This window comes from Oncorhynchus mykiss, chromosome 16, assembly GCF_057628025.1.
Source record: "Oncorhynchus mykiss isolate SJ-2025 chromosome 16, ASM5762802v1, whole genome shotgun sequence".
Classification (NCBI taxonomy): domain Eukaryota; kingdom Metazoa; phylum Chordata; class Actinopteri; order Salmoniformes; family Salmonidae; genus Oncorhynchus; species Oncorhynchus mykiss.
Genome location: NC_143037.1, coordinates 58557200 through 58572841, shown reverse-complemented (window position 1 = coordinate 58572841; position 15642 = coordinate 58557200). Strand labels below are relative to the sequence as shown.

At 41.5% G+C, this 15642-nt stretch overlaps 3 protein-coding genes across 3 annotated transcripts; 2 read left to right on the top strand and 1 right to left on the bottom strand.

Annotated features, from left to right (window-relative positions):
* Positions 1-3451: 3451 nt before the first annotated feature.
* LOC110492352 (cytochrome c oxidase hypoxia associated subunit FA4L2) lies at positions 3452-5962 on the top strand. Its single transcript, XM_021566592.3, has 4 exons — positions 3452-3766; positions 4931-5016; positions 5333-5393; positions 5584-5962. Exons 1-4 carry the CDS (start codon positions 3725-3727, stop codon positions 5638-5640), a joined length of 246 nt encoding a protein of 81 aa, XP_021422267.1. The 5' UTR covers positions 3452-3724; the 3' UTR covers positions 5641-5962.
* A 1143-nt stretch (positions 5963-7105) lies between these two features.
* LOC110492351 (serine hydroxymethyltransferase, mitochondrial) lies at positions 7106-10909 on the bottom strand. The gene is made up of 2 exons (XM_021566591.3): positions 8641-10909; positions 7106-7858 (listed from the first exon to the last, which is right to left on the bottom strand). Exons 1-2 carry the CDS (start codon positions 8747-8749, stop codon positions 7698-7700), a joined length of 270 nt encoding a protein of 89 aa, XP_021422266.1. The 5' UTR covers positions 8750-10909; the 3' UTR covers positions 7106-7697.
* Positions 10910-11916: 1007 nt separating this feature from the next.
* LOC149976939 (B-cell receptor CD22-like) lies at positions 11917-14111 on the top strand. The gene is made up of 2 exons (XM_090201618.1): positions 11917-11971; positions 12166-14111. The coding sequence occupies exons 1-2, from the start codon at positions 11917-11919 to the stop codon at positions 14109-14111; spliced, it is 2001 nt and encodes a 666-aa protein (XP_090057744.1).
* The last annotated feature ends 1531 nt before the right edge of the window (positions 14112-15642 follow it).

Here is a 15642-nt window from a genome sequence, read left to right as displayed (position 1 = left end):
ATCGAACTAACAACCCTAGAGGTGCAAGCACCATGCTCTACCAACTGAGCCACATCATTACATCTAATCATCACAAACCACTTGATGTTTCAATGTATTCAATTACTGTATTGTGCATAGTTTTTCTTCATGGTGATGGAAAGTCTACAGGTACAAACCTAACCTTTAGGCTACAATACAGTAATGTACACTTACATTAAGTGGTTTGTAAAGATGGTAAATTAATACTGTACGAAAAGTGGTTGTTTTCCATGTTATTTGATTAAGAACATTTTTTAGTTTGATGTGGATGTTTGGTGTCTTTGCCCCTAACTTTGCACCTTTTGATGTAAATATTTCAGGACAGGGTTTTGTTCTTTCTGGATGCCATTAGAATGACATCACAGAGAAAGAGACAGGGCAACAACTCTTACAATTCCAACTATTGAATCCTGCAAGATATGGTTCTTAATTATACAAGTACCTTTTTTTTGCCAAAGCAGAGATGTGAAAAATGTTTTTGCCTTCACTACAGATGTCTATATCAGTCCGCTAATAAAAAAATTAAAAATTCAGTGGATGCTGCAGCACCCTCAGCACCCTTACTTCCTGCGGCTATGCGCACGTCTGTAGAAAACAGACTGGGCTCTCCACTTTCCACTAGCATTATTTTAGCAAGTGTTAAAAATAACTCACTTCCGGCGTTATTTTAGCAAGTGTTAAAAATAACTCACTTCCGACAGACACAAGTAAAAACTCTTTACAGAAATGTTGTAGCAGCCTACAGTACATATAAACATTAGCGATCTGACATACTGTTTCAGCAAAGCAAACCCTAAATGCTTTTGAAGCCTTTGGTATTTTTGTTGAGGCCTAAATGTATAAATACCCCCGTGTAAAAAGGTTGTGTAGTGTTATTTGGTATACTGTTTTGTAAGATGTGTTTATATATTGTGTTATGGGGCATGCTGTAGGTTATCAGTCTGAGCAACTGTAGCCTACTATGCGTCCTGTCCCATCTGGTCCAGGGAAAAGAAACGGTAATGTAATGTGTTTATAGCCTAAGCCAATGTATTTATGTTAAGAGAAAATGTGAATTATCAAATGTAATTTATATTCAAACTTCTGTTGGCTAGGCTACCTATGCCTTTTTTAAATCCAAAATGAACGACTGGAATTCATCAAATTAACAAATAGGGATGACATAGGTTGCTAGCTTGTTCTAATGCACATGTAACTTTTTTTTATTACAGATGTAGCCTATATAGGTCCACATGCCGCCACATGATGCAAACTATCGTAAAGCAAACTCAGCCATGTTAGTTATATTGTCTAATAGGAGTTATCTCTGTGCCTGTGTAATGGCATGAAGCAATAGGATAAAGTGGCTCTCACTCTGCTCGCCCTGACCAAATTAGCTTCCTGTGTAGAAGTTTTTTTTTTTTAAATGACTGCTTTGGCAATGCCCAGGTTTAGCTACTAGCTAGGCTATGCTGGAATTCCTTAGTTTTGTTGTTTTCAGAAAAACAATCTCCTTGGGAAATATTAGAGTGGGATTAATTTGCCCGACGGCTCAGTTTACTTGCCCCAGTCAGGGCGACCCTTAAGGTCCTTGCTACAACTAGGTTCCGGAGTTTTACCTGGTTACCATCACCTCTGCTCAAACACGCTCAAACAACCATGTCTGCATTACGCAACGTATGCAACACGTACGCAACACGTACGCAAAAATAAAATTCAAATTACTTTTGTCAAAATTAATATAATAATCTTGAAATGAGTATGATAATCAAAAAATAGAGACACTGCAAATGTCTAATTGTATGGCAAGTATATTTGTTTGTCTGTTTTCAATGTACAATGTTCAATGTTTCAAGATCCTCAAAGTTCTTTGAAGAACATGTAAATAATGAAATACCTCCCAAATAAACATTTTTACTTTTACTGAGGATACACTCTAAAAATGAGGGGTTCAATAAGGGTTCTTCTAAGATCCTCAAAGTTATTTGAAGAACCTTAGGGTTCTTGGCACTAAAAATTGGTCCCAAAAGGTTCTTCCAAGAACCCTCGACAACTACTGTGATTATTATTATTTGACCATGCTGGTCATTTAGGAACATTTGAACATCTTGGCCATGTTCTGTTATAATCTCCACCTGGTACAGCCAGAAGAGGACTGGCCACCCCACATAGCCTGGTTCCTTTCTAGGTTTCTTCCTAGGTTTTGGCCTTTCTGGGAGTTTTTCCTACCCACCGTGCATCTACACCTGCATAGCTTGCTGTCTAGGGTTTTAGGCTGGGTTTCTGTACAGCACTTTGAGATATCAGCTGATGTACGAAGGGCTATATAAATACATTTGATTTGAATTTGATTTGATCGAGGAACCTCCTTAGTTGGCGGGGGTTCTTGCAGGAACCTAACTACCCAACTGAAACATGTGTCTGTAGGTATACAGAGGAGGAGGCATACAAAGGTATGTCAATTGGTATTGGTACGTTATGCAGATCACATATACCATCCTCCTCCCTTACCTCTTCAATGAATAGCCCATAGGCCTTTACATTATGGACAAGGTATGTGAATGGAAACCATTATCAAAACAGTTTTTTATATTCACATTTACCACAAAAACCAAGGTATGATTACTGTGGTGTGCATGTTTTGTTAATCGTCTGTATAATTACAATTTTTGGGGATTCCCTACACCTCCGATGAATATAACAGGAAACCTGTTCGATCACCATGCACTGCAAAATCATTGTGGCTATGGATACGGAGAACAACAACACATTAACATCAACAGGCCAGAGGATATACCCATTGGACTTGGGACTCTGCTGGGAGTTGACCTCATATTTAGATTTTTTTTATTCTGCTTTGCCACTAAAATCATAATAAACACTGACAACTAAAATATTCTGTTATTGTTCTTATTGTTATGTGTATTATTAATAATAATAAAAGGGGAGGGGGGTAGCTCAAAAATGAACCCCAAAAAGTTATTCATAGGGTCCTTTGAGGATCCATTAAAATTAGTTATTTGAAGAACCCTTTTAAAGGGTTCTTCGAAGAACTTATAGGGGTTCCCCCACAGTTTCAACTTGATGAATTTGAGCTCCTGAGTGGCGCAGCGGTCTAAGAGACTGCATTTTGGTGCAAGAGGTGCCACTACAGTCCCTGGTTGGAATCCAGGCTGTATCACATCCGGCCGCGATTGGGAGTCCCATAGGGTGGTGCACAATTGGCCCGGGGTAGGCCGTCATAATAAATAAGAATTTGTTCTTCACTGACTTGCCTAGTAAATAAATGTTTAAAAACAGGATACTCAAGTGACCTTTTCTTTTTAGAGTGTATATATCTTGTAAAATAACAATTTTAAATGTTATTATTTGAATGTAGAACAGGAATTACATCATTCAAGTCACGAGTGTGTCCCGAAGTTAATGGATTTATTGCTCTCCTCGCCACTCTGGAAGTCACCCTCCGAGTTACGTCGGCAACACGTGACAACGGACCTCGGAGCGAGTTCGTAGCGTTAATTTATAAATTCAGTGGTTGTTAGTGGCGAGGGGCTGGTTTGGGATTCACTGCTAATCTCGGATAGTCTCAAACAATCTTTTGGGTGTCTGCATAACGGGTCCGCAAAAACGAAATACAATACATATTACTGTTGTTAAAATTAATATAATAATCTTGAAATTAATATCATATAATAATAAAAAAGTTTAGAAACTGTAAGCAAATATGTTTAAAATAGCGATAGAACACGTAAAGAAGCATCCAGGGGTAAGTACTTATTTTTGTTTTATGGTTATTACCTCAAGGGAGTTAGTAGTCTATAATATTTCATGAAAGTTTCATAATTTCTGTTGTCGGTGTGTAATATGCAACCAGTTGTTGCTCAATGGAATCAAGAAATGATCCAAGTAAAACATACATTGTTTCCTATAGTGTCATCACGGTAATTGAAATTAAACACAAGTTCCAACCCTGAACAGGCTTCACTAATGAATTGTGACACATCATTTTTTTTTTGGGGGGGGGGGGGGGTTGAAAATGTGTTTTTGTCTTGTGTTGAAGTTGGTGAATGGTTTGTTAAAAGAGGAGGGGCACAGAAAACAGGCTATTCGTTTTTCTGTTTAATGACAGTGTTATTTAAAAAGATGACTGGCGATATGACCGAAGTAGTTAGAAACTATTACCATCTCATACATTAGCTCAGATGTCCTCAACAGCAGATAGTCAAGAATTTACATCAGATTTTCGTCTAAATGGGAGCTACGAAACAAACTTGACAACCCAAGGGATGCCAGTTAGCCTAACAGCCCTGTGTAGTAGGATCAGCACTTGGACAGCGCCACAGCGTTCCCTACCAGAGTCACGTCTGAGTAAACTACTTACTAACTAGGTCTGCATTTATTTGACTACATTCACATAGGCTTATTAAAGCTATACCAACTTTTTGAGAGAGCAACAGACACGGTCTTTGTTAATGAAATAGTACAACTAAGTGATCAAAGTTTGAAACGGGCAAACTCACCTGATTCAACCTGGATGAGTGGAATCAGGGGAGTTTGTCCAGGGCTACAACAAAAACTTGTGCTGTTTTGTGTACTCGAGGACTGGAGTTGGGAAACACTGGTATATAGTATGAAAGAGGAAGTTCCACATGAGGTGTCTCTCTGAAAAGTACACACACATGCATGAACGTATTCATGCACACACACACAGAGACACAACGGGATCATCATATGTCATGTGATCTAAAGAATGACAGAGCAAAGTCTATAATGGATCCCTCCCTGTGTAATCAGCTTGATCAGCTGGTCATTGGAACACTGTATTGACAAAGGTTATGTAGAAATGTTCACATTTCTATGCCTCAGAGTGAATGCAATGGTCTATCTTCCATGTTCTGCTATCTTCCTCTTTCTTCTTACTCTCTCATAGCTCATCCCCCAGTTCTTCTTCATCTTGTTGGGAATGGGAGGAGCCTCCTTGTATTTGGTCCGTCTTGCAAAGGGGCCCCATGTCACGTAAGACTCTTTACCATTTTCCTTATTGTCCATTTTATTTTTAAATGAATATGGTTTAATCAATTTCTTAATACTATCCAATTAAAACATATAGTAGTGGATGCCAATTCCCTTTAACATCATAAGGCACAAGAGGTAATCCCACCTCTTGTGCATCAATTCCCATATCACTACTAACGGGCTATGCTGATGCGAGTTTTTGGAAACTAGACCTGGCCCATGAATAGTTGATCATAGGCAGACTAACACAGTTCCCTCTAATCCCATTTGTGTTTGTCCTACTTCGGCCTGCTTTGACTGCTGTGTCACTGTACAGCTGGAACAAGAAGAACAACCCTGAGCCCTGGAATCAGCTTGACCCTACCTACCAGTACAAGGTACAGTACTGCCAACACTGTCAGCAATAAACACACTTTACTGCATCTTATTCCATTCTTCTTTGACTTGACAACAATGTAATAGTAATGTAGCCTATCAATAGCATGAGTTAAGCCAATCATATATTTTGCATCAATATAAGTAGCCAAGAGAATTATGTAAATCCTGCCATATTGTCTTCTTCCCCAGTTTGTGGCCATCGATACTGACTACAAGAACCTGAAGAAGGAGGGACCTCAATTCTGAGTATCTTCCCTCTATCCTAACGGCACCAAGTCCAGCCCGAAGAACGTCACTGAAGAATTCAAATCTGTGAAGTATTCTTCTCTCAATGCTTCTATGCGAATATTTGGAGATTGATCCATAATGTTGATGATCAAATCTAAATGTCTGTTTGTTTTATCATAAACACTTCATTGTTAGTTTGGCAGTCACTAAATCTAACAACGAAAGTGCTCGTTATGATAACAGGCAAGAGTGTGCATAGATTTCTTCACAAAATGAAATAAATTATTAAGCTCAATTTCTGAATGGAAATGTTGTCCAAATAAAATGTCTCTAGAATTTAGAGAGTGCATTTCGAATCATGTGTACATTCATAGTGGGAGATAAGCTAAAAACATAACTCTAGCTGAACGTAGGCCATCAGTCAGTAACACAGTGTCAGCTGCTGTTTTGGGTATATGGTGTTTCTTTCTTCTCACATACAACGGAGCACTGTACTGCACACATATCCAGCTGTGAGATTAGAGAGTGCAGTGCCTTTCATCTCCACAACAACAGACACTGCTAGCCAAAAAACAGGCACCCTTCGTCACCTTGACATATGACAGCGTACAGGGCAACACGTACCCACTTGTACTGTTCCACACGCAGGCACTCTTTCCATCACCCTCACTCAGACGATCCAGAGGCATACATACAACGGGTTAATGTCCACATATAAAACACTTTGATCTGTTTTGGATGGAATGGATGGAACACAAAATAGGCAGGCTGATGACCCTTGTAGCAAAGAACACAAGGGAACAAATTAGTTCCCATAGGACGGTTAAAAGCCACAAAACGGGGGGGGGGGGGGGGGGGGGAGCCACAAAGTAAACAAACACACACAACCAAACAGAGGAGAGTGCGTCAGAGTTGTCAGGTCGTGAGAAACTGGCGAAGAGATGGAGCTGAGTGCAGGATGAGCAGATGTTTGTTTTTCTGTCAGCAGAGTTGAACGTTTCTCTGACCTTTATGACAGCTGGACTGTGGCCTGTTACTGTGGAAGCACAATCCTCTGGCACAAGCATAGAGAGAAGACACACACACACACACACACACACACACACACACACACACACACACACACACACACACACACACACACACACACACAAACACACAAACACACACACACACACACACTGTATGGATGTTCTGTATGGGCAGTTGTGCACCAAAACATGCAAACACAAACAGGCAAACACACTTATACATATCACGTATGTTAAATGACCATCCAACATGATTGACACATAACAGGCATGACTGAGAATTTGCAAACCCTTCCACTCAGGCTTATATTCTGCCCTGTGGGACATTTAACTGCACTGGGATAAAGCATTGCAGTAAGAAGTAATAGGGAGCTGAAAAGGCTCTATTTCCCTGATGAATAATGGAGGAATCTGGGAAAGTGAGAAAGAGATAGTACTGAAAAACAGACAACATTTTCAATTTGTTCAATTTAAGTTCAATTTGTCATACTCTCACAACCACCAGAAGATTCCACAAACAAAGTGGTTGACACGTTTAGGTTAACAAACTAATATTCACTTTGTGTTCATGTGTGTGGGGATCTCTAACAGGGACTCTAAGAGATCCTCTGTTTGCTCTAATTCTAGCAACCCCTAGTCCGTTACTACACTACTAGTCTACAGCGAGAGGAAACGCTCAGAGGAAATGCTGCTCTGTTTAGGAAATCTCAGAGCCCCCTCTCTTCTAAACAAGACATATACACATGCTCAATTCGCACAGAGAGAAATGTGAAGGAGAAAACATCTCTATGTCAATTCTCTACACATCAGGTGAATAGGAGTATAACAAGAATTGCACTATTTATAACGTAGTATCACAGTAACTTGATACGATTAATTATTGAGCAAAATTGGAATACAAAAATCTCCTTATGAACCATTAAGTAGCTATCAATGTCTGGCAGAATTAGAACAAAGGTTCTTCTCCTGGAAAGACTAACAGATTAGATGATTGTACTTTTGTTCATCTACACAACTACTGCACTATCTGGCTGAAGGACGGGATCATAACCTGGGCCTAAAGTCCAGTCTCCCTGTGTCTCTCTCAGTGAAGCCAGGCATGGGGAACAGCCGTGTGAACTCCTCCACCCTCTGGCACAGGTCAGTGATACGGGCCACTGTCCCTGGATCCTGCAGCAAGAAGGACTTAAAGTCCTGGAAGCTACCTGCGGAGGATAGGGATATACCATGGTTAGCTTACAGAGTGGTCAAGTCTTTATACTATATATTACTGTCATTCTCTCTAAATGTTTTAATAGTCCTCAAAACTGTTTTGGTTTCACAAGCTTTTCCCTTTATCTCCCATTCTGGACTTGCTCTAAGCTGAACCCATAATAAAGTGAACTGAAGTGTTATAGTTTGGTACAAGTTTGCAATGGGATAATAAGCTATGTCTGGCCAGTCCACATGGCCTGTGTCAGCTATGTGCATGTATCCCTTCTTACTGGTCTTCTTCTTCACATCCTGGTCAATGTGGATCCCCTTATCATAAACTCCACCACCTTCTCAAAGTCCGATTCCTTGAACTGCCTCGATGTCAAGGCAGGGGCTCCTACAGATGTAGGATATTAATTTGATCACGAGAACTTTCCTGCAATGCAGGACATTTAAAACTTGTAGTATATTCAACATTTAAAAAGGCTTCTGAAGTTTGTAATTTCCACTTTGAAATTTCAGACTTGATTTCCCCTTCTGAAAAATGTACCAATCCCTACAAAAAATATAGTTTAATTATAATTCACATTTCCTGTTGCTGCACGATTATTTTCCTGCTGTAGAAAACTGACTCAAATTAAGATACTACATCTGTACAGCAATCAATAAATTAGATCTTGACAGAAAACAATTCAGGAGTGAGGTTATAAGTTGTTTAGTCCCTTTAGTAAATGAACACCACTAAACTAACACATGCCACAGTACAGTAAGTTCTTCTCATGTAATGCCGTACCTAGCCCGAGTCCTCCTGGGGTGAGAGCACTCTTGTCATCTAGGCAGGTGTTCTTTTTGCCGGTTATGAACACAAGATCCAGTACCCACTCCGCCCGGGCACCGTCCATACACTGGGGTCAAAGGTCAACCAAGTGGTTGTCCTTACACCCTGGAGGAGCAGATTAGAGAGACAAGCAATATGGACCTCTTTGACCTATAATGATCAAAACTGACCAAAAATGAACTATGTTCCTCATAATGAAAATGTGTAGACTATATTTAATAGTAATCAAAATGTTTTAAAAATAAATTGTCTTCTGGTTGGTGGATTAAAAACTAAAACAAGAAGCTTCCGCGCTCAGGTCTGTTCAACGCTGGTTCGACCAATCTGATTCCACATTTCAAGACTGCTTCGATCACGTGGATTGGGATATGTTCCGCATTGCATCCAACAACAACATTGACGAATATGCTGATTCGGTAAGCGAGTTTATTAGAAAGTGCATCGGCGACGTTATACTAACAGCAACGATTAAAACATTCCCAAACCAGAAACTGTGGATTGATGGCATTCGCGCGAAACTGAAAGCGCAAACCACTGCTTTTAACAAGGGCAAGGTGACCGGAAACATGACCGAATACAAACAGTGTAGCTATTCCCTCTGCAAGGCAATCAAACAAGCTAAGTGTCAGTATAGAGACAAAGTAGAGTCGCAATTCAACGGCTCAGACACAAGAGCTATGTGGCAGGGTCTACAGTCAATCACGGATTACAAAAAGAAAACCAGCCCCGTCGTGGACCAGGATGTCTTGCTCCCAGACAGACTAAATAACTTTTTTGCTCGCTTTGAGGACAATACAGTGCCACTGACACGGCCCGCTACCAAAACCTGCGGGCTCTCCTTCACTGCAGCCGACGTGAGTAAAGCATTTAAACATGATAACCCTCGCAAGGCTGCCGTCCCAGACGGCATCCCCAGCTGCGTCCTCAGAGGATGCGCAGACCAGCTAGCTGGTGTGTTTACGCACATATTCAATCCATCCTTATCCCAGTCTGCTGTTCCCACATGCTTCAAGAGGGCCACCATTGTACCTGTTCCCAAAAAAGCTAAGGTAACTGAGAAAACGACTACCGCCCCGTAGCACTCACTTCCGTCATCATGAAGTGCTTTGAGAGACTAGTCAAGGTCCATATCACCTCCACCCTACCTGACACCCTAGACCCACTCCAATTTGCTTACCGCTCCAATAGGTCCACAGACGACGCAATCGCAATCACACTGCCCTAACCCATCTGGACAAGAGGAATACCTATGTGAGAATGCTGTTCATCGACTACAGCTCAGCATTTAACACCATAGTACCCTCGAAACTCGTCATCAAGCTCGAGACCCTGGGTCTCGACCCCGTCCTGTGCAACTGGGTACTGGACTTCCTGACGGGCCGCCCCCAGGTGGTGAGGGTAGGTAACAACATCTCTACCCCGCTGATCCTCAACACTGGGGCCCCACAAGGGTGTGTTCTGAGCCCTCTCCTGTACTCCCTATTCACCCACGACTGCGTGGCCATGCACACCTCCAACTCAATCATCAAGTTAGCGTACAACACTACAGTGGTAAGCTTGATTACCAACAACGACGAGACGGCCTACAGGGAGGAGGTGAAGGCCCTCGGAGTGTGGTGTCAGGAAAATAACCTCACACTCAACGTCAACAAAACAAAGGAGATGATTGTGGACTTCAGGAAACTGCAGAGGGAGCACCCTATCCACATCAACGGGACAGTAGTGGGGAGGGTAGTAAGTTTTAAGTTCCTCAGCGTACACATCACGGACAAACTGAATTGGTCCACCCACACAGACAGCGTTGTGAAGAAGGCACAGCAGCGCCTCTTCAACCTCAGGAGGCTGAAGAAATTTGGCTTGTCACCAAAAGCACTCACAAACTTCTACAGATGCACAATCGAGAGCATCCTGTCGGGCTGTATCACCGCCTGGTACGGCAACTGCTCCGCCCACAACCGCAAGGCTCTCCAGAGGGTAGTGAGGTCTGAACAATGCATCACCGGGGGCACACTACCTGCCCCCCAGGACACCTACACCACCCGATGTCACAGGAAGGCCATAAAGATCATCAAGGACAACAACCACCCGAGCCACTGCCTGTTCACCCCGCTATCATCCAGAAGGCGAGGTCATCAAAAGTACAGGAGTACAGGTGCATCAAAGCGAGACTGAAAAACAGCTTCTATCTCAAGGCCATCAGACTGTTAAACAGCCACCACTAACATTGAGTGGCTGCTGCCAACATACTGACTCAACTCCAGCCACTTTAATAATGGAAATTGATGGAAATTGATGTAAAAATGTATCACTAGCCACTTTAAACTATGCCACTTTATGTTTATATACCCTACATTACTCATCTCATATACTGTACTCTATACCATCTACTGCATCGTGCCTATGCCGTTCTGTACCATCACTCATTCATACATATTTATGTACATATTCTTTATCCCTTTTACACTTGTGTGTATAAGGTAGTAGTTGTGGAATTGTTAGGTTAGATGACTCGTTGGTTATTACTGCATTGTCGGAACTAGAAGCACAAGCATTTCTCTACACTCACATTAACATCTGCTAACCATGTGTATGTGACAAATAACATTTGATTTGATTTGAAAACAAGAAATGCATCAAAGTTGAGTCAGTTTTGCATCATCGTTTAGTCAATTTTTTTTCTTGGTAATTAATATAACCACAGACCCCACGCCTACTCTTCCATTTCATTCCATGCACTGCCAGAGAGCTCTACATTCACCAGACCTCTCCACCTCTGTAAGTATGATTGAATATATCTTAAAATATATTTATCTCCCAATGATCTCGTCATGCACTTTTAACCATATTCTTCTGGACACAGTCATGCTATTTGATGTGATAACTTTAAGTGAAAGAATGTTTCTGTTAGTATGTTTTGGTATCTGACTGTAAGACATACATCTGGACTGTAGTTTAATTCATTTAGTTTAGTTTATTTCTTAACATTTCTTAAAATGTCAAGAACATTTAAAAAATTTGATGATTATATGATTCAGTAAAATGTGTATGTTGCCGCCCAATGTATTTGGCTTCTGTGAGAAAAAAACTGGCTTAGAGCAATATTGTGTATTACAGTGCTTATTATATGTTCAATAAGATATTATTTACACCACCATTTAGGTATTAAACAGATAAAGAGTGTTTTTTAAACTATTTCAATGTTTTTGATACCTCAGGGAGGGAAATGCAGCAATGGCCCTGAGAGCAGCAGGAAGTGTGTTTGGGGTTTTCCTGTTATCTGTAGCAGGTATAGATTTTTATCAATACTCGTTCACTTTTCTCTAAAGTACTTCTCAAAAGTATAATTTTCGGGTTTCACTTTTGAGAAACATCTAAAATGTCATAAAAGATGATCAGGACAAGAAGGGTTTGAAGGTTGTTCTGGTGTATATGGTACATTTTCATGCTCATTTCGATAGTTTTCCTGTGTTTGTTTCTCAGGAGTACTGGGACAGTATGGCTGGGATGTGACTTTCACCAGGACAAGAATATGTGCGTTGAAGGGATTATCAGTAGATGTTTCCTGCACTTACAGATATCCCAGTGGGCATGAGATCATAGAAACAGAATGGTATAAATGGTGGAACGTCACAGTGGGGTATACTTATAACATCATGGAACAACAAGCGTTTGCAGGTCGTGTTGAGTACCTTGGGAATAATCACAATGACTGCACTCTGAAAATCACAGACCTGAGAGAGAATGACACAGCGGAGTATTGCTTCGGATTTAAAACCAACATACACGGCTGGATATATCAGAAAGATGTATTCATTTCCGTGACAGACCTGAAGGTGACTACCTATGTGACAAAGGGGTCATGGGTGATACTGAATTGCAGCACCACCTGTACTCTGAGTGACAACCCCAATCCTGACTACATCTGGTACAAAAATGGAAAGCCTCAACATGAATATGTGTCACAAAATTACAGTGTCTTGAGTTCTGATGAAGACAGTTACTCCTGTGCTGTAAAAGGTTACGAGGACCACCGCTCTCCTGCAGTGTGTGCCGTGGGCCAGAACTGTTGGAGAGTGATTTATGCCAAAAGGAGTATCTGTGCCTTGAAGGGGTCATCAGTGGACATATCCTGCACTTACACATATCCCCATGGTCATATACCCAAAGACACATTCTGGTTTACTCAAGGAAAGTCTACAAAGGAGCCTACAGATCTGATGAAGGACCCAAACTATTTGGATCGTCTGGAGTACCATGGAAATGAGGACAGCGATTGCACCCTGAGAATCAAAGACCTTAAAGAAAGTGACTCAGCTGAGTACAAATTCAGATTAGTAACTGCAGAAGGGAAATATGTCAGTTCACCCGGTGTATACCTGACTGTCACATATGTCCTGTTGGAGATGAACCCTATGTCTGTCTCTGAGAGGGAAATGGCCAAACTGACATGTACAGCCAACTGTAGACTGGGTGACAACACAGCCTTCATTTGGTATAAGAACAGACAGGCTATACCAAACAGCCACAACTACTCCAACAGCCTGCACCTGTGCCAAGTCAGCAGTGAGGATGCAGGCAGCTACTCCTGTGCTGTAGAAGGGCATGAGAATCTCCACTCTCCTGAAGTGACTCTAACTGTCAGATACAAACCAAAGAACATCTCAGTGTCAATCGGTCCCTCTGGTAAAATAGTGGAGGGCAGTTCAGTGACTCTGACCTGCCACAGTGATGCCAACCCACCAGTTCAGAAATACACCTGGTACAAGAGGAACCTTAACACATCAAAAGAATCCGGTCAGATCTATCGCATCATCAACATCAGATCGGAGGACAGTGGAGAATATTACTGTGAGGCACAGAATGAAATGGGAGCTAAGAACTTCACAGTTAGATTGATCATAGTATCAGGAGAAAAAAATAGTATTAACATAGCTGTAGGAATCACAGTGGTTGCTCTGGTTCTCATTCTCCTATTTAGCTTTCTGTGGTTCAGAAAGAGGGCTCCCAAATCAACTGACACACGGGACACAGCAGAGGATGGACAGGGAGGCTCTAGTCACCTGTATGACAACATCTCAGGCATGGCCATGACCCCTCCTGCAGTACAGAGAGTGGACACAGACGAGGATGGACAGGGAGGCTCTAGTCACCTGTACGAAACCATCCTGAGGACAGCCCCAACTGCAGCACAGAATGCGGACACAGATGAGGACGTCAGGATCTATGCCAATGTCCACCTCTCTCACTCCAGAAACCATGAAGAACCTCTTTACTCCACTGTCCAACTGCCTAACCCTGAGAAACAGGACAAAGTCCAGTATGCTGTATTGAAATTCAATCGCCTAGGTGTTGCCCCCCATCCTGCAGCACACGCAGCTGAAGATCCATCTGCAATCTACAGCACAGTCAACAAACCCAGAACCTGAACACAAGAAGGTACATTCTTATCCTCTTATCCAGTTTCCCAGGCCTCCTACTGGGTCGCTGTAATCCTACTGAGCTGAATTTAAAAACATTGTCTTGTTTATTTGGAGGGTCACACAATATTTTGATGTATAAAGTATAGATTAGAAAGAGCCTGCTGTGACCATATGGCTGTACAAGACAATACAGCAACAATTCTAGTGTAGTGTAAGATGTGACTCATGATAGGTATGGTGATATTGAAAAGCATTAAAAGCTTTTGAAAAATGCATCTCAGTGAGACTGTACACTGAGTGTACAAAACATTAGGAACATCTGCTCTTTAAACGGCAGACTGACCAGGTGAATCCAGGTGAAAGCTTTGATCTCTTATTGATATCACCTGTGTAACGCTTCAATCAGTGTAGATGAAGGGGAGGAGAGGTTAAAGAGGGATTTTTAAGACTTGAGACAATTTAGATATGGATTGTGTGCGTGTTCCATTCAGAGGGTGATGTGCAAGACAAAAAATGCAAGTGCCTTTGAACAGGTTATGGTAATGGGTGCCACACGCACCGCTTTGACTGTGTCAAGAACTGCAACGCTGCTGGGTTTTTCAGACTCAATAGATTTCCGTGTGTCCACCACCCAATGGACACCCAGCCAACTTGACAAAACTGTGGGAAGCATTGGAGTCAACATGGGCCAGCATCCCTGTGGAATGCTTTTGACACCTTGTAGAGTCCATGCCGCAATGAATTGAGGCTGTTCTGAGGGACGTAACTCAATATTAGGAGGGTGTTCCTAATGTTTTGTGCACTCAGTGTATAATAGACATGTAACCTCAGAGCTTACGTGTTTGTGAAGGGTATGGGTCTGACAAAATGTTTGAAGGGAACAAATATTTTCTTATATTGTGTAAATTGTGTTTCTTTACTAAATGTAATAAAATAATCAAAAACGTGTGGTAGTACCCAGCAAACAGGGGACCATGACAATTTCCTGACGCTGTGGACAACCTAGACAACGTTTTGTTCACAGGGTATTAGAAGTATTACACAAATTGAGAAGGGACAGCTGAAATGGGACTTGAACCAGCAACCCTGCATTTACACGACAAGGGCACTTTCTGTGATATAAAGATCCAGACTGCTTGGCAGGTGCTGTAATATTCTTACATACAGGGAGGCTCCATCTCTGTTAGTACTACAGATAGTAGATGTTCTAGTAGCTGTAGTAGTGATAGTATTAGTAGTGGAAAAGTAACTGACAGTGAGAATAGTACTGCTATCAATGAACACGGTTACACACACACAATAATATGAGTATTGTGGATAGTCAGATTAATATAATAGTTTGTTCAAAACATTTACATGATTTGCAAGAAGAATGATTTCCTTAACACTTCTGGGCCCTTTATAAAACACTAGCCTGGTCGTTTGTCAGTACCCCAGACAGTTTTTTAGGTCCATTGTTTAAGTATTTAGATGTTGGTAATACCCGTGCCTTCCCCATAGAAACCCCATGCAACGTTAAAGTCCATCGTAAATACCT